At 42.9% G+C, this 25,416-nt stretch overlaps 1 protein-coding gene across 3 annotated transcripts in view; it reads left to right on the top strand.

Annotated features, from left to right (window-relative positions):
* Positions 1 to 24,960, top strand: part of CYTH4 (cytohesin 4) — an 87,514-nt gene extending 62,554 nt beyond the window's left edge. Inside the window, exons 10-13 of one of the 3 annotated variants that reach the window (XM_056524125.1) lie at positions 19,693 to 19,769; positions 19,857 to 19,928; positions 22,602 to 22,747; positions 24,147 to 24,959. In XM_056524125.1, the coding sequence (XP_056380100.1) occupies positions 19,693 to 19,769; positions 19,857 to 19,928; positions 22,602 to 22,747; positions 24,147 to 24,225 (374 nt within the window). In that variant the 3' untranslated portion in view covers positions 24,226 to 24,959. Of the gene's footprint in view, positions 1 to 19,692; positions 19,770 to 19,856; positions 19,929 to 22,601; positions 22,748 to 24,146 lie in introns of all 3 variants that reach the window. The other 2 variants (XM_056524126.1, XM_056524127.1) reach the window with 2 other exon arrangements.
* Positions 24,961 to 25,416: the final 456 nt, after the last annotated feature.

Below are 25,416 nucleotides of genomic sequence, written 5' to 3' on the forward strand. Positions count from 1 at the left end.
CGCAGGACGTAAATATACGTCCTGCATCGTTAAAGGGTTAAAGTATAGGGGGCGAATCGAACTTCACATATGTTCGCCCGGCGATGCGAACATGCTAAGTATGCCAGGAACTGCTTGCCAGCAAACAATTTGCGACATCTATACTGCTCACCACTGTTCTTCTAATGTGTCGACCCAGTGGGGACCCAGTGACATCAGAAACAGCAGATCGGGGAATCAGGGCAGGTGAGTATGCTTTGTTTTTTAAATTTATTTAGCACCTGAAGTTCATTATCAAAAGTTTTATTTGAATGCCCCGTCATCACTGTACATCTCTGTAATATAAATTGTGTTTCCAATTCTCACCATTTGCTAAATCTCTGCTTGCTGTTTTGAATAGGATGATTCTTGATTTAATTTGAAAGCTAAAAACTCATACTGTGCTCACCTGCTAGTTCTTACAGCTCAGAGTTTGCTACAATTGTATCCAGTCTAGACAATCATCTAGGAGCTAAATTTGTCAGTAGCTAAAATCATTCTTGTCCTTCTGCTATATCAGTGTAGTTAACTGTATGGAGCCAGGACTATAGCTCTCAGAGGATAATATCTGCTCACAAGAACGCGTGCATCGGATGATGAAACTATGGACAAAGAATTGCAAAAAAAGAAAATAACTATGTTAAGATATATGGAACTCGGTTCCCCTTTTTGTGAATAATTCTGCATTCCAGCAATACATATTGTCTCACTTCTCTTTTCTTCACATGAATGCAAATGTCCTGTTTCCATAAATTGCGTGTTTTTCTGATATTCCTAAATGTGTCATCTGAGTGACACCCGCGTATTGCCAACTTTCATGTTTAATGTGGTGACTGTCCCTAGATTTAGAAACGTCACTGGTTAGTTGTCTCAAAAGAGTCATTTATCTGTTTTTTGGGTTCTTATTTCTTTTTTTTTTTTGTCAACATTTATATTGAATGAATGAATAAAAAAGAATAGGATACCAGTTCTAGAAAAAAAAATCTAGTAATAAAATGTAGAAAGTGTTTTGCAAAACTGAAGACAAATTTACTGAAAAATCCCCCAAAAAAGAAGGAAATAACATTATTGATATAAAGACCAAAATCCTTCTATTATACTGCTATGGGTTATCCAGGAATAGAATAAACAGCAATTTTTTTTTCCAAAAACAGCACCACGTCTGTCCTCAGGTTGTGTGTGGTATTACAGATTGGCTCCATTCACTTCAATGGGACTGAGCTGTAATCCTTTCAAAGATTCCAAGGGCACAAGCGTTCTTATATGACAAATGCTCAGACAAGCATAAAAGGCTTGCGATTTGTTGTATTCTTCATATTTTTCTTTTCTTTTTTTCCCCCCCGATTTTCTATTCCTTTAAAATCATTACCTAATACACATGCAAATAAGTGTAAAAGGCACTATAGCTAAGCCCAAGGTCTAGACATCACAAAGTTAGTTGGGATCTGATACAATGTTTCAGGGTCCACCTCCTTATTCATCCTGACTCTGTGATGTCTAGACCTTGGGCTAGCTATAGTGTCTTTTGCACTTGTCTTCATGTGTATTAGGTAATGTTTCTAAAGGAAAACTAAAAGAAAAAAGAAAAAAAAATATGAAGAATACAGAAAAAATGGTCAAAAGTCTTTTATGCTCGTCTTAGCTTTTGCAGTATAAGAATGCATACGTCCTTGGAATTTTTTAAGGTATTGCTAATTGGAGTTTAATGGAGTTCCGGAACAAGGTAGGGTTGTGTAACCCCTTAGGCTAGATTCAGACTACGGAATTTCCGCCGGAATTTTCGCTTTGAAATTTCCGGCAGAAATTCCGCTTATTATAATGCATAGTGTAGTGAATGGTTTTCCATTCACAAATTCACACTTTGGAATTTGTGAAGCGGAAAATCCGGATGAAAAATCAGCTAGAAAATTTCCGCCTGAAGAAAGGGGTTGCTCTTTCTTCAGGCAGAAATCCTAGCGGAACACATAGCAGTCTATAGGAGACTGCAGTGTCCGCGCGGTCCTAGCACCGACTAATTCAGTCGGCGCAGGCGGAACTCGGAATCTCCGGGCGGAAATTTTCTGCCCGGAGATTCCGTAGTCTGAACCTAGCCTTAAGGACCAAGCCCATTTTCACCTTAAGGACCAGGCCAATTTTATTTTTGCGTTTTCATTTTTTCCTCCTCGCCTTCTAAAATCCATAACTCTTTTATATTTCCATCTACAGACCCATATAAGGGCTTGTTTTTTATGTGACCAATTGTACTTTGTAATGAAACCTCTCATTTCACCATAAAATGTACGGCGAACCCAAAAAAAAAATTTTGGGGGAGGAAATTTAAATGGAAACCAATATTTTGCACTTTTTGGAGGGGTTCGTTTTCACACTGTACAATTTAGGGTAAAATTGACATGTGTTCATTATTCTGTGGGTCAATACGATTAAAATGATATCCCTGGCTAGATACTTTTATATTTTTGTACCGCTTAAAAAAATCTAAAACTTTTTGTACAAAATCAGTAATCTAAAATCGTCCTATTTTGAACACCTGTAACTTTTTCATTTTTCCGTATATAGAGCGGTATGAGGGCTCATTTTTTGCGCCGTCATCTGCAATTTTTTTTAGATACCACATTTAGATACCACACCATGAGAAGAAATGATTTTCTTTTTGGAAGACAGAGCTCTCTGCTGATATCACGAGCACAGTGCTCTCTGCTGACATCTCTGTCAATTTTAGGAACTGTCCAGAGCAGCATATGTTTGCTATGGGGATTTTCTCTTACTCTGAACAGTTCCTAAAATGGACAGATATGTCAGCAGAGAGCACTGTGCTCATGATGTCAGCAGAAAGCTCTGTGTTCCGAAAAGAAAAGAATTTCCTCTGTAGTATTTAGCAGCTAATAAGTACTGGAAGGATTAAGATTTATGAATAGAAGTAATTTACAAATCTGTTTAACTCTCTGGAACCAGTTGATTTAAAAAAGAAAAGTTTTTCACCGGAGTACCCCTTTAGTAAAAAAAAAAAAGTGCATGTATACTGACTTTTTACTACTGAGCTGCTGTGACTTCTATGTGTGGGTCTATTCACACGGCAGAATTTCCATTTGCGGAATTCCGCCTAAAATTTAAGCCCATAGACTTCTATGGGATTCCACACTCCCATTCACACTTCTGAATTTCCGCTTGTGTGAATGGGAGTGTGGAATCCCATAGAAGTCTATGGGCTTAAAGGGATTCTCCAGTGCTTAGACATCTTATTCCCTATCCAAAGGATAGGGTATAAGATGCCTGATCGCGGGAGTCCCGCCGCTGGGGACCCCCGGGATCTTGCACGCGGCACCCCGTTTGTAATCAGTCCCCGGAGCGTGTCACGCCTCCGCCCCAGTGTGACGTCACGCTCCGCCCCTCAATGCAAGCCTACGGGAGGGGGTGTGATAGCTGTCTCGCCCCCTCCCATATGCTTGCATTGAGGGGCGGAGCGTGAGGTCACACGGGGGGCGGAGGCGTGACGTCACACACCGCCGGCCTTATGGTCATCTGTAATCAGACCCGGAGCGAACACGCTCCAGGGACTGATTACAAACGGGGTGCCGCGTGCAAGATCCCGGGGGTCCCCAGCGGCAGGACTCCCGCGATCAGGCATCTTATCCTCTATCCTTTGGATAGGGGATAAGATGTCTAAGCACCGGAGAACCCCTTTAAATTTGAGGCCAAATTACACAAGCGGAAATTCAGAAGTGTGAATGGGACTGGGCTTTAATTTGAAACGGAATTCTGCAAGCGGAAATTCGGAAGTTTTAATGGGAGTGTGGAATCCCATAGAAGTCTACGGGCTTTCATTTGAAATGGAATTCCGCAAGCGAAAATTCTGCCATGTAAATAAACCCTTAGCCTAGGTTTACACAACGGAATCTCCAGATGGAAAAGTTCCTTCTAGAGATTCCAAGTGTGGCCAGCTGAATCAGTCGGCGCTAGGACCACGCGGAAATTGCCGCCCCAATAGACAGCAATGTCGTCTGTGAGTAGATCTGTCTGAAGAATGAGCATCACCATTCTTCAGGCGGAAATTTGAAAGTGAATTTTTCGCTCACAATTCTGCTTCAAAAATTACGAAGTGTGAATTGGTGAACAGAAAACCCATTGACTACCATGTACATTTTAGTAAGCAGAATTTCTGTCAGCAATTTCAAAGCGGAATTGTAGGCAGACATTCCGTAGTGTGAACCTAGGCTTAGTGGCAGCCCTTTGCTGCTGAAAGCCCAATCCATATACCCTTTGCACACATAGGACCTAACTGTTCATCTATTTGTGTAAAGAGGTTAATGACAATTCTGCTTGTGGGATATTGGGCTATATAAAGGGGTATTCCACACTGGACATTTGTGCCATTTATGTAAAATAGATCTGGGTCCCTAATCCAGGATCTGCATCTATCTCAAGATTTAGTCATACTATCAGACTTAGCTCTGGCTACCAGAGGTGTTAAAGGGGTACTCCACTGGCCAGCGTTCGGAAGTAAATGCTCCAAAGGCTATTTTCGTGCTGCGGAGCCCTGATGATGTACCTGTACACTCAGCATAGGGAGCTTCCTTTTTCATTTGTGCTCCTATTTCTAGCCCCTGGAAAATTTAGGGAAAAGCCCAGAAAACCCCTTTAAGAGGGTGGAAGAAACCTCATTGTTTCCCGCACCAGCAGAGTGACAAAATTGTGCAAAGAGCAAATAATGTTGCACAAAAAATTCGCACAATTATGCTTCTCTGTGTCGGTGGAGAGAATGATAAATTCTTTGAATTGACCATTGGCAAAACTAGTAAGAAAAGTGTTGAGAAAAATGTGTGCAATACTGGAAAATAATAATTATGATATAATTCTGAATTGATAGGTCTTGATTTTTCTTCTCCTGACCTTCTCAACAACTTCTGGAGGTCGGTAGAGAAATAGTACATTTGGACTGTACAATCTTATGTTATTTGTAAATATTTAAAGGTTAAAATTACAGCCTTTACATAGAATCTTAATGCAGCTGAAAAGTAGTTTACAGCAGCCACTATTTCACATAAATGTTTCTTGAAGTAAGTGGAGATCTAGTTGGAGATCTATACACTTGGGAAGATAGCCCTAAACCCTATGTCCCACCTTGTCAGCACTTCATTTGTCAATATAAGGCTCCACAGAGCTAACAGGACTACATTACAGACATAGTAAACGTGTTAAAGCGGTTGTCTGGTGCTAGAATTTTTCTTAAGAAAAAAGTGATACTTACCTGTCAGATCCCCCACCATTGCCGTCCCACCTCCCCTGGCAAATAACTGGTTTTGCCACAACACCTTTCTATGTCCTGACATTCCCTCTCTAGTGGGCAGAAATGTACTATGACATGGTCGCCATTCCAATGAACAGTTCTCTGTGGCTTAGGGCCTAAGAAGAGAACCTTCCCTCTAAGACATCCATGTGTCCTAATAGGAAACCTCTTTAACCCCTTAAGGACGCAGGACGTAAATGTACGTCCTGGTGAGGTGGTACTTAACGCACCAGGACGTACATTTACGTCCTAAGCATAACCGCGGGCATCGCAGCGATGCCCGTGTCATGAGCGGCTGATCCCGGCTGCTGATCGCAGCCAGGGACCCGCTGGCAATGGCCGACGCCCGCGATCTCGCGGGCGTCCGCCATTAACCCCTCAGGTGCCGGGATCAATACAGATCCCGGCATCTGCGGCAGTTCGCGATTTAAATGAACGATCGGATCGCCCACAGCGCTGCTGCGGGGATCCGATCATTCAGAACGCCGGACGGAGGTCCCCTCACCTGCCTCTGTCCGGCTCCCGGCGTCTCCTGCTCTGGTCTGTGATCGAGCAGACCAGAGCAGGAGATGACCGATAATACTGATCTGTTCTATGTCCTATACATAGAACAGATCAGTATTAGCAATCATGGTATTGCTATGAATAGTCCCCTATGGGGACTATTCAAATGTAAAAAAAAAATGTAAAAAAATGTAAAAGTAAAAGTAAAAAAAAAGTGAAAAATCCCCTCCCCCAATAAAAAAGTAAAACGTCCGTTTTTCCTATTTTACCCCCAAAAAGCGTAAAAAACATTTTTTATAGACATATTTGGTATTGCCGCGTGCGTAAATGTCCGAACTATTAAAATAAAATGTTAATGATCCCGTACGGTGAACGGCGTGAACAAAAAAAAGTCCAAAATTACTACTTTTTTAATACATTTTATTTAAAAAAAAATATAAAAAATTTATTAAAAGTTTTTTATATGCAAATGTGGTATCAAAAAAAAGTACAGATCATGGCGCAAAAAATGAGCCCCCATACCGCCACTTATACGGAAAAATAAAAAAATTAGAGGTCATCAAAATAAAGAGATTATAAACGTACTAATTTGATTAAAAAGTTTGTGATTTTTTTTAAGCGCAACAATAATATAAAAGTAAATAATAATGGGTTTCATTTTAATTGTATTGACCCTCAGAATAAAGAACACGTCATTTTTACCATAAATTGTACGGCGTGAAAACAAAACCTTCCAAAATTAGCAAAATTGCGTTTTTCTTTTTAATTTCCCTACAAAAATAATGTGTTTTGGTTGCGCCATACATTTTATGATATAATGAGGGATGTCATTACAAAGGACAACTGGTCGCGCAAAAAACAAGCCCTCATACTAGTCTGTGGATGAAAATATAAGAGAGTTATGATTTTTAGAAGGCGAGGAGGAAAAAATGAAAACGTAAAAATTAAATTGTCTGAGTCCTTAAGGCCAAAATGGGCTGAGTCCTTAAGGGGTTAATATAAAAAATTACCTAATTTCCCTAATTTAGTAATATCATAAAAGGAAATCTGAACATTCTACAATTAGATGGTGTTATATCATTAATAAATGTATATATTTATGTTTGTTACCAGCAAAACAATGATGATTTGGATGTGTGAAATTGATGAAATCAGTACAGATTTTAATCATGTGAACAAGCCCTAATATAGAGAGAGGATAGTGTGCACATCTGCTACAACTACAAGCCCTCAACATATTGTTGTGTATAAATTAGGGACTGTGGGCCACCAGGATAACTCATGTGCCAGTTCGAGAAGTGTTTTCTTTACTTATGCCCTTGGTGGCCAGCGGTTTCTTAGCTAAGTCCTTGGTGACCAATGATGTCTTCGCCAAGTCCCTCGTGACCAGTGGTTTCTTAGCTAAGTCCATGGTAACCAATTATTTCATAGCTGAGTCCCTGGTGACCAGTGGTTTCATAGCTAAGATCCTGTTGACCAGTGGTTTCTTAGCTAAGTCCATAGTGGCCAATTATTTCTTAGATAAGTCTCTGGTGACCATTGATTTCCTAGCTAAGTCCCTCGTGACCAGTGGTTTCTTAGCTAAGTCCATGGTGACCAGTGAATTCTTAACTAAGTCTCTGATGACCATGGGTTTCTTAGCTAAGTCCCTGGTGACCAATGGCTTCTTAGCTAAGTCCCAAGTGATTAATAATTGTTTAGCTAAGTCCATGGTGACCAATGGTTTCTAAACTAAGTCCCTAGTGGTTTTCTTTCTAAATTCACGGTCTTCAGTGATCTTAATGACCCATTTATATTTTTTTCTGTTTATGATTCTTTCAGTGAAGGGGAGAAAACAGTTTAGCTAAAATCTACTTCAAGCAGATGCCTCCTTTTAACTCTTAGGATCTATGTTTGAGCGATTATGTGTGTATTCACAGGTTTATGCTGTTTTGTTAATGTTAAAACTAAAACTTTAAGGGGGTTTCCATAGATAAAGCATAAATAGGTTTTCTAATTAATATAAATTGATCTAAGCTAGTGCATAATATGGAATTACACATATTTTTTTTAAAGGTACAAGTATTTCCGAGTGTCCTTTTTGAGAAGTACATACTTACCAATTCCCGTGTGTCATAGGTTTGATTGTTGCCCTTTATTACATCCACTTTTTGGAATCCTCTACGTGGCACACATGCTCAATTCAACTTCAGTCTCCTGGTCTCTCCCAGATGTCTTGATATTTAGATCTCACTGTGTAGGCGAGCAAGGGAGACTGTGAGAAGTGTGTGGGCCTAAGCATAGGGAGATAAAACCAGGAAGTGATCGTATTGATGGAGGAAACCGTACAGTGGTGTATAGATGAAGCAGCCGCCAACATTATCAGCGGTGCATGGCTCTGTTTATGTTGGGCACTATGGTGTTGGCACAGTAATATTCTACTGTACTATACATTATGCACATGGTGCACTTCTAATTTTACTCATTATTCTAATTCACCTTTGCCTAGAGTGTGAACTCCTTTTTTTCTACTTTCTTCTTCATTTCCAAATCCCCCCCAAAAATGCCAAACACAGGCTGTCCTACTGTCCACCGTAGGAGGATCCTATTGCAAGTGTTAATTTTTCCTGTAGCTCCTCCACAGGAGAATGAAAGTATTACATGACCTCCATAATTAAATTAGTGGACAAGCCAAATCCTCTAGAAATTGAGAGCCACTTTTTTTGTAGTCATTCTCACTTTGTTCTAGTTTAGGCACTCGGAGTGCCTAAAATGATATTTAAATGTCCATAAAACTGGACAAACCCTGTAATACAAATTGTAATTTATACAAATTTTATCAAAGAGACAAGGAACAACAGAGGAGCATGTCACATTCACTTCAGCTGTAATGAAGTACGATGAGCACTCGGACATTTCAGGTTAGGAAACATTTGTCTTACATGTTCCCTGATATGAGGCTTCTCAGTTTGATTAATTAAGCTCAGATATAATGTAAAATGTAATGTATGCAAGAAAGAGCAATAAGGAAGTCTATGTTACAGAAGGAGAAGTAGAGTGGAACATGATCTCACACACGTACTGTAATGGGGGATGCGAACTGTTGCTTCACATAAGAAAGTAGCAATACTATTTAACCCCTTAAAACCCCATGTTTTTGGGCCTTAATGAGGTTGGCCACTTTCTGTTGAAATTTTGTAAAATGCCAGGTGACAACTGTGTACTGAAAAAACTAAAATTCCTGATTCTAGATTCAAGCTCACCCATGTTGTAGGCCTGCTGCTTTTGAGCACTAAAGATCTGACACTATATTCGGCACTATTATTACGGCTTTTAAGATGGTAGCAGTCACAACATTTACCTTATCTGATTTTATTTTATTTTTTTAATTAATAAAAAAAATGTTGTGATCACATGAATGTTTACATAATGTTTTGTAGTAGTCCAAAGCATTGATGTCATGGCATGACCTAATAGGCAGAACCTTATGGCATATCTGAGAGTCTGCATGACCTAATAGGCAGAACCTTATGGCATATCTGAGAGTCTTTGTAAGGCCCATGACTGCCATGTTAATAATCAATGGGCTAAAAGAAAGAGTCCCCCTTTCCTCTGTCAAACCCTTTAGATACATCAGTCACTTAGACCTTGGTATCTAAGGAGTTTAACAATTAGAAATAATTTTTATTGATCCACTGTCAGTGCCCTGATGCTGAAAGTTAAAGGAGTTCTCACTCTAGGCAAAGGTGAATTAGAATAATGAGTAAAATTAGAAGTGCACCATCCTATTTTTTATTTTTTTTGCTAGCCCGTTTGCGCCCCCCCCCCCCCCCGCTACGGCACTAGCCCGTTCCCTCCTCCCCCCCTCGCCCCGCATACCCCGTTCCCTCATTACACTTGCAGTTACTGCAGGGTCCGGCAGCAGGCGTGCAGGGACAGCGGCGGCAACGAGGCGGCGGCGATGTGCGGGAGGAGTGGCCTCCCAGCCAGTGGCCGGAGAGCCAATGCGCTCGCTCCCACCTGTCTGATTGACAGGCAGGGAGCGAGTGCAGCCTAACTGAAAAAGGACTGATTGCCACTCCAAAATCAGTCCTTTATCAGTGGCCGGTTTTTAAATGTAAATTAAACCTTTTTAATAAAAAAAATAATAAAAGTATATTAGAGATATGTTGTAGTACATAAGTACTACAACATATCAAAAAATAAAGTTGGTGACAGTGCCCATTTAAAACTGATTTCTACTGTTAAGTAAATAAAGCCTGTATATTTTTAGAGATAGGATCTGGAAGAAAAAAAAAACTAAAAACGGGTCAATTGGGAATTATTATTATTATTTATTTTATGTTTTTTCCAATGCCGTTTTTGTTACTTCTTAAAAATTTAAGAAAAACCCAAAAAGAACAATAGGTTATGTTCTTTCATAATGATTTATAATCTGTTCAAAACATGGTATTCTATATAAGTACATATAACTATACAAATATTGAGAATGCAATATTTAAAGAGCAATGCGCCTTTCTGTCTTTAGGGGCGCTGTAGGGAATTGGTTTAAAGGGGTACTCCTGTGGAAAACTTTTTTTTTTTAAATAAACTGGTGCCAGAAAGTTAAATAGATTTGTAAATTACTTCTATTAAAAAATCTTAATCCTTTCAGTACTTATTAGCTGCTGCATACTACAGAGGAAATTGTTTTCTTTTTGGAACACAGTGCTGACATCATGACCACAGTGCTCTCTGCTGACATCTCTGTCCATTTTAGGAACTGTCCAGAGCAGCATATGTTTGCTATGGGGATTTTCTCCTATTCTGGACAGTTCCTAAAATGGACAGAGATGTCAGCAGAGAGCACTGTGCTCATGATGTCAGCAGTCAGCTCTGTGTTTCAAACGGAGAAGAATTCCCACTGTAGTATTCAGCAGCTAATAAGTACTGGAAGGATTAAAGGGGTTATCCAGGAAAAAACTTTTTTATATATATCAACTGGCTCCAGAAAGTTAAACAGATTTGTGAACTACTTCTATTAAAAAAATCTTAATCTGTTCAGTACTTATGAGCTTCTGAAGTTAAGGTTGTTCTTTTCTGTCTAAGTGTTCTCTGATGACACGTGTCTCGGGAACCGCCCAGTTTAAAAGAGGTTTGCTATGGGGATTTGCTTCTAAACTGGGCGGTTCCCAAGACACGTGTCATCAGAGAGCACTTAGACAGAAAAGAACAACCTTAATTTCAGAAGCTCATAAGTACTGAATGGATTAAGATTTTTTAATATAAGTAATTTACAAATCTGTTTAACTTTCTGGAGCCAGATGATATATAAAAAAAAGTTTTTCACTGGAGTACCCCTTTAAGTTCAGTTTGGTTGGGGCTGGGCTTGTTGGTATTACAGTAATTGATGTTTCTGTTCTCTCAGATCATCCTTAAAGTTGTACTCCGCTGAAAACATCTTATCCCCTATCCAAAGCGATCTCTGGGCCGGTAGTGATGGCATCCAAAACACAGAAGCTTGCAGCTTCCACATTCGTGACATCATGCCACGTCCCTTCATTCATGTCTATGGGAGGGGGCTTGATAGCTAGAACATAGCCATCATGCCTCCTACCAGCAGGGGGTGTGGCGGCTGGCATCGGAGTTCTCTCTGTGCACTGAATGATAGGAGTGCTGCAGCGGAGATCGCGGAGGTCCCCAGCAGCAGGACCCTCGCAATCTAACATCTTATCCTGATGTTTTCAGCGGTGTACCCCTTTAAGGTACATTTATACATTATTTTCAATTTATAAAACTACTCCACTTCACTTTTTTTCTGAAAATCTTGATTTTTTCCAGAAAAATAAATGGAAAAAGAAAATGATTTATTTTTCCATGGCTTTGAAATTTCTCATCTCTATTCATTATATTTAGAGATTAGCAAATTTTGGGAAAAATCGATTCGTCCGATTCGCCAAATTTTCCGAAAAAATGTGGTTCAGTCCGAATTTATTTGCGGCAAATTGCTATTAAAAACCGCTATTTCTGGGCTATATAGAGCCTCAATAGGGGTGTAGTACACTTTGCCTTGTCGTAGCTTGCATAGGGGTTGTGCTGTGATAGTGAAATAATACTGTTAAGTATGACATGCAGATTGTTTTGGAAATGTCCTTCATGCCATGAGAATGTAGTGACAAGAGTTAACTTCCATTTAGTACTTCTTATCTGGCTTTTATGTATTGAAATTTTACAAGTCACTCTTCATCAATTATAAATCTTAAACATCTTTAACCCCTAATAGACTCAGCCCTTTTTGGCCTTAACCACTATATGGTCTCCTCAGGCTGCCGCCACCTCCACACTGTGTCATTCAGCCTCTATATGGTCTCTTCATGCTGATGCCACCTCCAGCATGTGTCATTTTGCTACTATATGGTCTCATGCAGAGACCATATAGTGGCTAAATGACACATACTGGACGTGGCATCAGCATGAGGAGACCACATAGTGGCTGAATGACACAGTGTGGAGGTGGCAGCTGCCTGAGGAGGCCATATAGAGGCTGAAGGACACAGCCCAGAGGTGACATCATTATGAGGAGACCATATAGTGGGTGAATGACACAGCATGGAGGTGGCGGCAGCATAAGAGACCATATAGTGGCTAAATGACACATACTGGAGGTGGCATCAGCATGAGGAGACCAAATAGTGCCTGAATGACAGTGTGGAGGTGGTGGCAGCCTGAGGAGAGCACATAGGGGCTGAATGACACAGCCTGAAAGTGGCATCAGCATGAGGAGACCATATAGTCGCTGAATGACACAGCATGGAGGTGGCGGCAGCATGAGGAGAACATATGGTGGCAGAATGAGACAGCCTGGAGGTGGCATCAGCATGAGGAGAACATATGGTGGCAGAATGAGACAGCCTGGAGCTGGCATCAGCATGAGGAGAACACATGGTGGCAGAATGAGACAGCCTGGAGCTGGCATCAGCATGAGGAGAACATTTGGTGGCAGAATAAGACAACCTGGAGGTGGCATCAGCAGCATCAGGAGTCCTGAAAGTGACCCGGTGATAGAGTGGGGCGGCGGGTAGCAATACCAGTACCTGGTGACGAAGGTGGATGAAAGAAGGAGAACTTGGCATCAGATGTGTGGCATCAGGCAGGTGGCAGGATCAGAATAGTAGTTGTGGAAGGAAGGCAGAAGAAAACAGTCTATTTTGTAAAAGTATTAGTGTGCCAAGTATTGAGGATATGCATTACGTAAAACTTAACTTTTAATAATATTCTCCTTATCACTACTTGCCCACCTTGCGGAGGAAGGGGCGGGTGTCCTCTAATAGATCCTCAGTGAATAGGGGAGCTGAACCCACAACATAAGATACTTTTGTGGGTGAGGGAACAGCATAGGACAGAGGCAATGGGAGGACAGGGACTGCTCCCGGGCCATGCCAACTGAGGGTTGTGTCTGAGGAACCCACCTACTGTTTACTGGGGCTGTCAGATGTCACTTGTGATAAAGTGGATGACCGAGTTAAGCAACCAATAATGGCAGATAGGTTGCTGGTCGAGACACGACCGCTGGCTGATACTGGGAGCTCAGGCCTCTTGCTGTGACTCCTGCTGCCACTCGCCCCTAGTCTACTGCGAACTCTACCTGATTAATTTAGGCCTCTGCCACTCCTCTGTGCACGTCCTGGCACTTCTCTGCTTGACATACTTATACACCAGCTGAGTGCGTATATGTTACACTTATGAGAGGAGAACAATATCCTTCACTTCCCTTAAAACTGTATTTGACTGCAGAAACAAGTGTGTAGCTTTGGCTGGCTTTTCACAGTAACTAGACCCAAATTAGTGTAACAGGAAAAAAAAAATAAAGAACACCATGTAGGTGTACATACAGTTTGGACTTATGAGAGCTGAACTATGCACTCCACTACAAACTGTATAAGGCTACAGAAACAAGTGGGAAGCTTTGGCTGGCCTTTCACAGTAACTAGGCCTAAATGAGTTTAACAGGGGGAAAAAAACGTACACCACCTATGTATGCACAGGTTACCCTTATGATAGCTTTACAGTTGTTTTACACCAAATTGCAGCAGTACAGAATCTCTGTGTAGTACAGCCCAGTACAGTATTATTAAGCACTAATTAATAGCAGGTGACAATGGCTTTTAGAGCTCAGCCTAACTAGCCCCGATGAGCTTTAGAGTTGCTGTACAACCCAATGCAGCAGGAGAGTCACTATGTATTACACTCAAAAGTGTACTTTCTCTCTCTCTCTCTCTCTCTCTCTCTGTCAGTGCTTTTCTGCAGTTATTTTGGCTTGTGCTGAATCGCTGCTGTGAAACTGTTTTTCTATGTAATGCACACACTGCTACAACCCAGCAACAGGACCGCTACATCTGCCTTTGTGCAAGGAGGAGCAGGAGGAGCACTGCCAGAGCCCTACAAAATGACCTCTAGCAGGCTACAAATGTGCATGTGTTCACTCAAACGGTCAAAAACAGACTTCATGAGGGTGGTATCAGGGCCCAACGTCCACAGGTGGGAGTTTTGCTTACAGCCCAACACCGTGCAGGATGTTTGGCATTAGCCAGAGAACACCAAGATTGGCAAATTCGCCACTGTTGCCCTGTGCTCTTCACAGATAAAAGAAGGTTCACACTGAGCACATGTGACAGACGTGACAGAGTCTGGAGAGGCCGAGGAGAACATTCTGCTGCCTGCAATATCCTCCAGCATGACCGGTTTGGCGGTGGGTCAGTAATGGTGTGGGGTGGCATTTCTTTGGGGGGCTGCACAGCCCTCCACGTGCTTGCCAGAGGTAGCCTGACTGCCATTAGGTACTGGGTTGAGAACCTCAGACCCCTTGTGAGACCATATGCTGGTGCAGTGGGCCCTAGGTTCCTCCTAATGCAAGAGAATGCTAGACCTCATGTGGCTGGAGTGTGTCAGCAGTTCCTGCAAAAGGAAGGCATTGATGCTATGGACTGGCCGGCCCATTCCCCAGACCTGAATCCGATTGAGCACATCCGGGGCATCATGTCTCTCTCCATCCACCAACGCCACATTGCCCCACAGACTGTCCAGGAGTTGGCGGATGCTTTAGTCCAGGTCTGGGAGGACATCTGTCACGATGCCGGCTGGCAGGAGGTGGATCCTCTGTGCCAGAGAGGGATTGGCGTGGACCGTGCTAGTGGATCGGTTCTAAGTCACTACTGGTATTCACCAGAGCCCGCCGCAAAGCGGGATGGTCTTGCTGCGGCGGTAGTGACCAGGTCGTATCCACTAGCAACGGCTCAACCTCTCTGACTGCTGAAGATAGGCGCGGTACAAGGGAGAAAACAGAAGCAAGGTCGGACGTAGCAGAAGGTCGGGGCAGGCAGCAAGGATCGTAGTCAGGGGCAACGGCAGGAGGTCTGGAACACAGGCTAGGAACAAACAAGGGAACGCTTTCACTAGGCACAAGGGCAACAAGATCCGGCGAGGGAGTGCAGGGGAAGTGAGGTATATATAAGGAGTGCACAGGTGAACACACTAATTAGAACCACTGCGCCAATCAGCGGCGCAGTAGCCCTTTAAATCGCAGAGACCCGGCGCGCGCGCACCCTAGGGAGCGGGGCCGCACGCGCCGGGACAAGACCGACGGAGAGCGAGTCAGGTACGGAAGCCGGGGTGCGCATCGCGAGCGGGCGCCACCCGCATCGCGAATCGCATTCCGGCTGGAGGCGGGACCGCAGCGCACCCGGTCAGTGGATCTGACCGGGGCGCTGTAGTAGCGAGGATGAGGCGAGCGCTCCGGGGAGGAACGGGGACCCGGAGCGCTCGGCGTAACAGTACCCCCCCCCCTTGGGTCTCCCCCTCTTCTTGGGGCCAAAGAACCTGAGGACCAAAAACTCAATTTTTTTGTGATGAGGTCCGATGCACATTAGGAGGGGTTCCGTGCGGTAACGCACGGCACAGTCCAATCTTTCATTGTTAACACAATTGATGTAGAGGGGTCTGGCGAGACTGGTCACAGGGACGTTGAACCTGTTGATAAGAGAGGCCAAAAAAAAATTTCCTGCAGATCCGGAATCCAAGAAGGCCATAGTAGAGAAGGAGAAGGTAGAGGAAGATATCCGCACAGGCACAGTAAGACGTGGAGAAGCAGAGTTGACATCAAGAACTGTGTCACCTTTGTGCGGAGTCAGCGTACGTCTTTCCAGGCGGGGAGGACGGATAGGACAATCCTTCAGGAAGTGTTCGGTACCGGCATAGTACAGGCAAAGATTCTCCATGCGGCGTCGTGTCCTCTCTTGAGGTGTCAAGCGAGACCGGTCAACTTGCATAGCCTCCACGGCGGGAGGCACAGGAACGGATTGCAGAGGACCAGAGGAGAGAGGAGCCGGGGGGAAAAAACGCCTCGTGCGAACAAAGTCCATATCCAGGCGGAGCTCCAGACGCCATCCGGAAGAACGCATGTCAATGCGAGTGGCAAGATGAATGAGTTCATGTAGGTTAGCAGGAGTTTCTCGTGTGGCCAGAACATCTTTAATGTTGCTGGATAGGCCTTTTTTAACCCCTTAAGGACACATGACGTACTGGAACGTCATGTGTCCACTCCCGATCTATAACGCGGGGCCACGGCGTGGCCCCGCGTCATAGCGGTTCGGGCCCGGCCTCTAACAACGGCCGGGACCCGTGGCTAATAGCGCGCGGCATTGATCGCTGTGCCGCGCGCTATTAACCCTTTAGACGCGGCGTTCAAAGTTGAACGCCGCGTCTAAAGTGAAACCGAAAGCATGCCGGCTAGCTCAGTGGGCTGTTCGGGATAGCCGCGGTGAAATCGCGGCATCCCGAACAGCTGACAGGACAGCGGGAGGGCCCCTACCTGCCTCCTCGCTGTCCGATCGCCGAATGACTGCTCAGTGCCTGAGATCCAGGCATGAGCAGTCATGCGGCAGAATCATCGATCACTGGTTTCTTATGAGAAACCAGTGATCAATGTAAAAGATAAGTGTGTGCAGTGTTATAGGTCCCTATGGGACCTATAACACTGCAAAAAAAAAGTGCAAAAAAAAAGTGAATAAACATCATTTAACCCCTTCCCTATTAAAAGTTTGAATCACCCCCCTTTTCCCATAAAAGAAAAAACACAGTGTAAATAAAAATAAAAATAAACATAAATGGTATCGCCGCGTGCGGAAATGTCCGAATTATAAAAATATATCGTTAATTAAACCGCACGGTCAATGGCGTGCGCGCAAAAAAATTCCAAAGTCCAAAATAGTGCATTTTTGGTCACTTTTTATATCATGAAAAAATGAATAAAAAGCGATCAATAAGTCCTATCAATGCAAAAATGATACCGTTAAAAACTTCAGATCACGGCGCAAAAAATGAGCCCTCATACCGCCCCATACACGGAAAAATAAAAAAGTTATAGGGGTCAGAAGATGACAATTTTAAACGTATAAATTTTTCTGCATGAAGTTATGATTTTTTCCAGAAGTGCGACAAATTCAAACCTGTATAAATAGGGTATAATTTTAATCATATGGACCTACAGAATAAAGGTAAGGTGTCATTTTTACCGAAAAATGTACTACGTAGAAACAGAAGCCCCCAAAAGTTACAAAATGGCGTTTTTTTTTTCAATTTTGTCTCACAATGATTTTTTTTCCCGTTTCACCGTAGATTTTTGGGCACAATGACTGACGTCATTACAAAGTAGAATTGGTGGTGCAAAAAATAAGCCATCATATGGATTTTTAGGTGCAAAATTGAAAGAGTTATGATTTTTTAAAGGCAAGGAGCAAAAAACGAAAATGCAAAAACGGAAAAACCCCCGTTCCTTAAGGGGTTAAAGGTCGCGCAGAGGACCTCACTATTCCAGGACAACTCGGAAGCAAGAGCACGGAACTGAATGGCGTACTCGCCAACGGAAGAAACACCCTGGGCCAGGTTCAGCAGGGCAGTCTCGGCAGAAGAAGCTCGGGCAGGCTCCTCGAAGACACCACGGACCTCAGCGAAGAAGGACTGGACTGTGGCTGTGGCAGGATCATTGCGGTCCCAGAGCGGTGTGGCCCAAGACAAGGCCTTTCCAGAAAGGAGACCACGGCAGAGTCTAGAGTCCCCATCAAATTTGTCCGGCAGGGACAAGCAGGGGTTAGGAGCGGCCGGACGCTGCGGAGGAGTTGCAGGAGCCGGCGGAGGAGATGGTTGTTGCAGTTGCAGCTGCTGTGTCAGTGACAGCAGCTGCTGTAACTGTGACTGCAGTTGCTGTGTCACGGTGGTCATGTATGCCAGCTGGTGATTTCGTTGGGTGATCATTAGGGAAATGTCGGCAAGACTTGACAGCGGCACCTCAGCGGAATCCATGGCCGGATCTACTGTCACGATGCCGGCTGGCAGGAGGTGGATCCTCTGTGCCAGAGAGGGATTGGCGTGGACCGTGCTAGTGGATCGGTTCTAAGTCACTACTGGTATTCACCAGAGCCCGCCGCAAAGCGGGATGGTCTTGCTGCGGCGGTAGTGACCAGGTCGTATCCACTAGCAACGGCTCAACCTCTCTGACTGCTGAAGATAGGCGCGGTACAAGGGAGAAGACAGAAGCAAGGTCGGACGTAGCAGAAGGTCGGGGCAGGCAGCAAGGATCGTAGTCAGGGGCAACGGCAGGAGGTCTGGAACACAGGCTAGGAACAAACAAGGGAACGCTTTCACTAGGCACAAGGGCAACAAGATCCGGCGAGGGAGTGCAGGGGAAGTGAGGTATATATAAGGAGTGCACAGGTGAACACACTAATTAGAACCACTGCGCCAATCAGCGGCGCAGTGGCCCTTTAAATCGCAGAGACCCGGCGCGCGCGCGCCCTAGGGAGCGGGGCCGCGCGCGCCGGGACAGGACCGACGGAGAGCGAGTCAGGTACGGAAGCCGGGGTGCGCATCGCGAGCGGGCGCCACCCGCATCGCATTCCGGCTGGAGGTGGGACCGCAGCGCACCCGGTCAGTGGATCTGACCGGGGCGCTGTAGTAGCGAGGATGAGGCGAGCGCTCCGGGAGGAACGGGGACCCGGAGCGCTCGGCGTAACAACATCTTTCAGGAGACCATCCACCACCTCATCAGGAGCATGCCCAGGCATTGTTGGGAGGTCATATGGACACATGGAGGCCACACACACTACTGAGCCTCATTTTTACTTGTTTTAAGGACATTACATCAAAGTTGGATCAGCCTGTAGTGTGGTTATCCACTTTGCTTTTGTGTGTGACTTCATATCCAGACCTCCAGGGGTTGATAAATTGGATTTCCATTGATAATTTTTGTGTGATTTTGTTATCAGCACATTCAACTATGTAAAGACGAAAGTATTTCATTAGTTCATTCATTCAGATCTTGGATGTGTTATCTTAGTGTTCCCTTTACTTTTTTTAGCAGTGTATTAGCAGGGGCGCAAGTAGGAGTTTCCGGAATGCAGACTTTGAAATGAGCTAAAGTGCAGATTCCTAGTGAAAAAATGGGACTCTGTTTCAGAGTAGATTTCAATGTGGAATACATATGGATATTGTAATAGGAATAATTTACAGGTACATGTACCTGCCCTAAACCACCTATGTTAACCTTTGAAGCATCCTAATCCATCAGGAATATCAGGTTTTCACCAACATTATTAATCATCTCAAAATTCCTATGCGCTCAATATAATGTGTGTGTGGGGGACTGGGATTTTGTTATCTGCCCCCTTTAAAAAGTGAAGTGAAGGAGAGTGTTATTAACATATATATAGGAGTAACACTTGTCTCTATACACAATATAATGACTCAAATCACTTCATTTGCATTTAAAAAGGCAATTTTTATCAGTGACCTTTGAGCATCGCAAAAGTAAATGTACAATTTCCTCTTTATTATCCTCCAATGTGTTTGATAACTGCTGATATTACTTGTTACAGGAGGCCGCGTGAAGACCTGGAAGAAGCGATGGTTCATTCTCAAGGACAACTGTCTCTATTACTTTGAATACACAACGGTGAGGATGTCACATGGGTGAAAGACCAACAAGAGGAGCAGCTCAATATAAAGAAGTATTAACACCTTCCTATATTTGTTCTTCCAGGATAAAGACCCACTTGGAATAATTCCTCTAGAAAATCTATGTGTTGAGTTAGCAGAAGACCCTAAGAAGCCGGTAACTATACACAATGAAGTGCATAAGAATGTTATTTACTGTAGTCCTAAAGAGTGGAGCCCCATAGCAAAGAGCAAAGTGGACTCCCATTAAGGTTCCTGAATTTGCTACTCAGTATAGAGGGCTTGGTGGTGTCTGTTTTCTGTATCAGGTCTTCCCCTAATTCTTTGGCCAAATCTCTCATCCCCTTGTTTGCTGGTTCCTTTGGGGAGATGAGTCCTTCACATATTCTTCTTGTATAAAACTGTTCATTTATAGATTTAATTTTTTTTTCCATAGGAAGGAAATAGAACAGTTACAACAAAAAAGACATATCAATAATATGCGCATACAAAATAAACAAAAAATAAAAACAGTTTTCTATAGTATGACACGAGAGAACAATAAGTAAATGTGACCAAAATTAATGATGACATATCTGAGCACTGATAATATAAATTCTTACCAGTATCTAATTTTTAGGATTGGCCATTATATTCATGGCAAATGAGTAGATTCATAGGGTAAAAGATAGTCCATGGTCAAGTTAAGTGTGTCAAGAGAATATAGAGAAAAAATTAAGGAAATAAGCAATAAAAATAAAATAAAGGGAGGAAAAAACACAAATGGCATGGTCCGCTCTACAACTAGATCAATTAATTTGATTCTTGACACTCAGCAATGACTGCGGTGGACACAGAAGAGGGCCCCAATACAGGAATATTTTATGGGCCTCTTGCTGTTCGGTGACTCAAAAAACACCTCATTATATTTCTCTAACAAATATTACCAGTAATTGTGATCTATTAAATGTATTATCTCAGGCCACTTCATCCGATCTAAACAGCAGTTTCATTTAAAGGGGTTCTCTGGTGAAAAAAAAAAAATCATATCAACTGGCTCCAGAAAGTTAAACAGATTTGTTAATAAGTTCTATTAAAAAATCGTAATCCTACCAGTACTTATGAGCTGCTGAAGTTGAGTTGTTCTTTTCTGTCTGACCACAGTGCTCTCTGCTGACACCTCTATCCATGTCAGGAACTGTCCAGAGCAGGAGAGATTTGCTATGGGAATGTGCCCCTACTCTGGACAGTTGCTGACATGGACAGAGGTGTCAGCAGCGAGCACTGTGGTCAGAAAGATAAGAACAACTCAAGCAGCTGATAAGTACTGGAAGGATTACGATTTTTGTAATAGAAGTCATCTACAAATCTGTTTTTCTTCCTGGAGCCAGTTTATATGAGAAAAAAAAAAGTTTTTCACCAGAATACCCCTTTAAGGTGGCAGCTGCATTTAAGGTAGCTGTAGGCCCCCTTCCGTACTTGGATTACATTTTCTGATGAGAACTTTAAATAGTTGTACAGGAAGCAGAAAAGGTATTACTTGTTCTGCTTCTCGATGCTCTACTTCTGCTCTTGGCATGTCTTAGAGGATACACGTGGGCATGCTTTTGCCCACATGCAATGAACGCCACTCGGCACCCTCGCCCTCTCATCTCAGAAGTCATACTTCTGAGACTTTCAGATGTAAGAAATTGAGCACCAGAGAGCAGAACAGGTAATACCTTTTGTGCTCCACGAACAACTCCTTTTACTACCCAAACAAGCATTTTGTATAAAATAAAGAAAACAAATTCCAAACATACATTCTAGGCTCCTGCAAATGCATTGCAGTTGCGGCTTAGTTAGTACATGAAGGGGGGGGGGGTCTTTTTGTGTACATGAAGAAGGTTCTGTAAAGAGCCATTCTACAGTGGCGCATGACCATTATGTGTAAATGATCTGGATTGGTGGATGTGATTACGTGGACGCTTTCCTGGGGAGGAATTCAATGGACCAAAGAAAGTACTGTATTATTAGTAGGTACTGAATGCTTTAATAAATCCCTTTAAACGTAACCTGCCAACTGTTTTACTTGTTAGAATTTCCATGCAGTTATTAAGTTGACCACTTGGGGGATCGTATTACCAGTGGAAGATTGCTAAACAATGTGCAGCATGAGACAGGTGCAGGAAAGGGGATGCCAGGACAATATTTACTCTGGGACTTTTCAGAGGAGTCTTAGTATAAGCCTGAGTGAGGTATTTATCACTATACACAGGTAGGGAGAGATGAGCAGTTTACCAAGTGCCCTGGGACTTTTTCAGATCGGTGGTGTCCCCGCCACACCTGCCATACCTGCCTGTACTCGCTTTGTATTGCTTTTCTGGATGGTGAGTGATGTCTTCTATGTCTTTTTTGTACTGTTAGTTGAGTTGCCTTACTGGACTGAGCACCCCCTGTACCAGCTATCACGGGTCACTCAGCTCTCTCCACCTCGCAATTAGTGAAACTGCTCTTAGTGACGGATGCGCCGGCTCCTCCTTCTCTCTGCCAGTACTATTTCAGAGTAAACCGTAATGTCCCAGCATCCTGTTTCCTGCCCCTGTTTCATGCTGCTTGCAGTTTGGAGATCATAAAACAAGTGACAGGTTTCCTTTAACAATCTTTGTGGGACACTTTACCCCCTTTTTTAGCGATTTTCCATCTGTTTTGAACCAAATTATAAATGCTAGAATCTCTGAGTAGTAATATGACCTAAAAACTGCAAGGAAATTAAACACGTAAGTAAAGTTCCAGTTACATCATTACATAACAAATAAAATTAGTCATTGCACGTAAAATTAGCCTAAATTATGTATTTTCCTTTTCTTAGCACTGCTTCGACCTTCATGCAAGAGGGCAAACTATCAAAGCATGCAAGACCCAAGCAGATGGGAAAAAAGTGCAAGGAAACCACCAATCCTATCGATTGTCCGCTGCAAATCATGAAGAAAGAGAGAGTTGGATTCAGAGTCTTAAGTCAGTCTTTATAGAATATGTCAAATTAAATGTGCTTGCTGTTTGAGTCATGCTTTCGGACAGGCTTAGGTTGTGTGTACACTAGGATAACATTACTAAGTGTCGGCCCCTATCACATTGGTAGCTAGTTAACTATGCCATGCCTGACCACACGATGTGCTTTTTGTATATATAACCTTTTACAATGGCCATGTCAGACATCAAGTTATTACCATCAGTGCCAATTCTTTACAACTCTTCCACATTTGCACTTGCTTGACCCACAGGCTTTTACTAAGATGGACAGATAGTAGATGCTGTACTTAAACATTTTTTGGTTAGGTTCTGCAGATAAAGCCGGAGAAGTGTGCGCTTCACTCCCCAGCAGGCTGCCTATTCCGACTCATTGTAGGAGACAGATTCCATCATGATCCTATGGGGCCCGTCTCCTGAAATAAGATGGACTGAGCACCAAGCCGGGAAATAAAGCACACAGCTGTGCTCTTCTTACCCATATCTAGAGATCAGAGGGGGTCTCCCTCAGCACCAACCCTGACTGAACAAAACTTTTGACAAGTCTCTCTGACTTTTTATTCCAGTTATTAAGTCCTCGTGAGGTCATAAGCTACACCAATTTAAAGGGGTACTTGGGTTATCCCAAAGTTATTTCCTATGATTGCATGTGATCAATAGTGTTGAGCGGCATAGGCCATATTCGAATTCGCGAATATTCGCGAATATATGGACGAATATTCGTCATATATTCGCGAATATTCGCATATTCTTTATCTCCTCGTTTTATTTTCGCATGTGCGAAAATTCGCGTATGCGAAAATTAACATATGCGAAGATTTGCATATACAAAATTAGCATACGCGGAAATTCGCATATGCGAAAATTAGCATGTGCTAATTTTCGCATATGCGAATTTCCGCACGGCAGTCTCACACAGTAGTATTACAGCCTTCTTTACACCACACAAGCTGGAAGCAGAGAGGGGTGATCACTGTGATGTGTACTGTGAAGAAACAAATAAAAAAAAAAAAAAAAAAACGAATATTCGTAATTACGAATATATGGCGCTATATTCGCGAAATTCGCGAATTCACGAATATGCGATATTCGCGAATGATATTCGAATTGCGAATATTTGCGAGCAACACTAGTGATCAACTGCTGGGACCTCCCGCAGTCTCTAGAATGGAGTGGGCCATCACTCCCTAGACCAGTTTATCTCAGAAGGTGGGGGCCAGAGCCCTCTGAGGTAAGAGATGGGCTCTGTTCTGGAGATTAAAGGTGGTGCCAGCGGACCTATAACCTTCTCAAATTGGATTTGCCATCTACCCTCACTTTTTGTTGTAAGTACAGTCTGTATGGATTGCTTAATAGTGAAATTTAACACACATACCCTTTTTTTCAGATCCAGTATGTCTTGGGACCCTTTCTATGACACTCTTACCATCCAGAAGAAGATTTCAGCCATCAAAAATGGTCACTGACGAAGCGAAAGCATAAGTTGTATATAAATAAACATCACATGAACTCTGCAGCCAAGATTTGATTCCACGCAGTATTATCGGTGGTTGAATACTTGGATCTGTTTTTATTTACTTACAATTTGTGGTTTTTGTTCCTGTTTAACATGACCAAGGCACCTCAAAAATTTCACATTTTGCTAGCAATATATCGGCACTCAGAGCTGAAAAATACATTACGATAAGTTTTCTATCGAAACCTCCAAATCAAGGAAGTCCACCTGGAAGCCTTACAGACAAGATATATTCCTAACTCTCTTAATATACTGTACTTTGATGTATGATGTCAAGCTTACACAAAAGGGTATACCCAACCCATAAGTATCATGGGCAAATGCAACATAGACTGTCACAAAACATAAGAAGATATAGCAGAACAAGGTCAACATTGGAGGACAAGGTCCTTGGACCAAACATTTGGTGGAAATACAAGGCAATATCCCCGATTTTGATAAGACAAACTCACAAACTTGGATAGGAAGGGGCAAAGTTTATGCTAGCCCCATCCCAAGTGGACAAGCCTAGGTGTTTTGGGGGTATTCCTAGGGTGGAATGTAAATATCCCAATTTTGGCTTATTAAAAGTTTGAAAAGTATAGTAAGACTCAATTAAGCCTTATCATCTTGTAACACAATTTGCTATACACATGTTTATTCCCTTAGTGTGTATTGGAACTAAACCAAAAAAGGGAGGAAAAAAAAACAAATTGGACATAATGTCACACCAAACTCCAAAATTGGTCTGGACAAAATTATTGGCACCCTTCACTTAATATTTGGTTGCACACCCTTCTTACACCTCTCAGCCGGAATGTTGGACCACTCTTCCTTTGCAAACTGCTCTAGGTCTCTCTAATTGGAAGGCGCCTTTTCCCAACAGCAATTTTAAGATCTCTCCACAGGTGTTCAATGGGATTTAGATCTGGACTGGGATTTAGATATGTTTGGGGTCATTGGGGGAGATTTATCAAAACCTGTGCGGAAGAAGAGTGGTGCATAGCAACCAATTAGCTGACTTCTTTCATTTTTAAAGAGGCCTGTGAAAAATGAAATGAGTGATCTGATTGATTGCTATGGGCAACTGCACCACTCTTCCTCTACACAGGTTTTGATAAATCTCCCCCATTGTCCTGCTGGAAGATCCAAGATCACGGAC

This window comes from Hyla sarda, chromosome 6, assembly GCF_029499605.1.
Source record: "Hyla sarda isolate aHylSar1 chromosome 6, aHylSar1.hap1, whole genome shotgun sequence".
NCBI lineage: Eukaryota > Metazoa > Chordata > Amphibia > Anura > Hylidae > Hyla > Hyla sarda.